Source organism: Penaeus monodon, chromosome 19 (assembly GCF_015228065.2).
Source record: "Penaeus monodon isolate SGIC_2016 chromosome 19, NSTDA_Pmon_1, whole genome shotgun sequence".
Classification (NCBI taxonomy): domain Eukaryota; kingdom Metazoa; phylum Arthropoda; class Malacostraca; order Decapoda; family Penaeidae; genus Penaeus; species Penaeus monodon.
The window spans coordinates 45,064,689-45,065,210 of record NC_051404.1 but is presented as its reverse complement, the minus strand read 5'-3'; the positions used below and the strand labels follow the sequence as shown (position 1 = coordinate 45,065,210).

Here is a 522-nt window from a genome sequence, read left to right as displayed (position 1 = left end):
AAGGTTCTGCGATCCTGGCGTGGTTACTTCTACTTGTTTACTCAATTCCATAGACCTTGGGTTTTCTCTGTCTGAATTAGTTTTTTTTTCTCTCAGTGGTTCCTCCCGGCCTTTCTGTTTCTGTAGTATATTCTTTCTCTCTCCAAATGGATAACCAAAAGACGAGAAATAACCATCTGGAAATTCCCTCTCCCTCAGGTGGAGTTGCATGACCGCAGCCGACCTCGGGTGCTTTGTGCAGGCGGACGGCCAGCTGACTCGCTTCGAGACCCACGTTCCCGAGGCCGATTTGTCGTCGTCCATCTTAGTCGTCCCGCCCGAGACGCTTCCCGTTGGCAAGTGAGTATCTTCATCACTGTCTTATTTTTACGGCTTATCTAACAGGTATCACTGTTTTTTGTTTGTAAATACTGGTTAATACTACCATCCCAGGCAAAAAAACAACAACGTATATTTAGTTTAAAAAAAAATATATATATGTGGGTTACTAAAAGGGAGGGTGAGGAGATGGAGGGCAAGTTT

At 44.6% G+C, this 522-nt stretch overlaps 1 protein-coding gene across 1 annotated transcript in view; it reads left to right on the top strand.

Annotated features, from left to right (window-relative positions):
* Positions 1-202: 202 nt before the first annotated feature.
* The window catches only part of LOC119585257, a gene marked incomplete in the record, with an annotated part of 12,687 nt that continues 12,367 nt past the window's right edge, over positions 203-522 (top strand). The window contains 1 exon segment of the mRNA XM_037933925.1: positions 203-339. Coding sequence (XP_037789853.1) covers positions 209-339 — 131 coding nt within the window.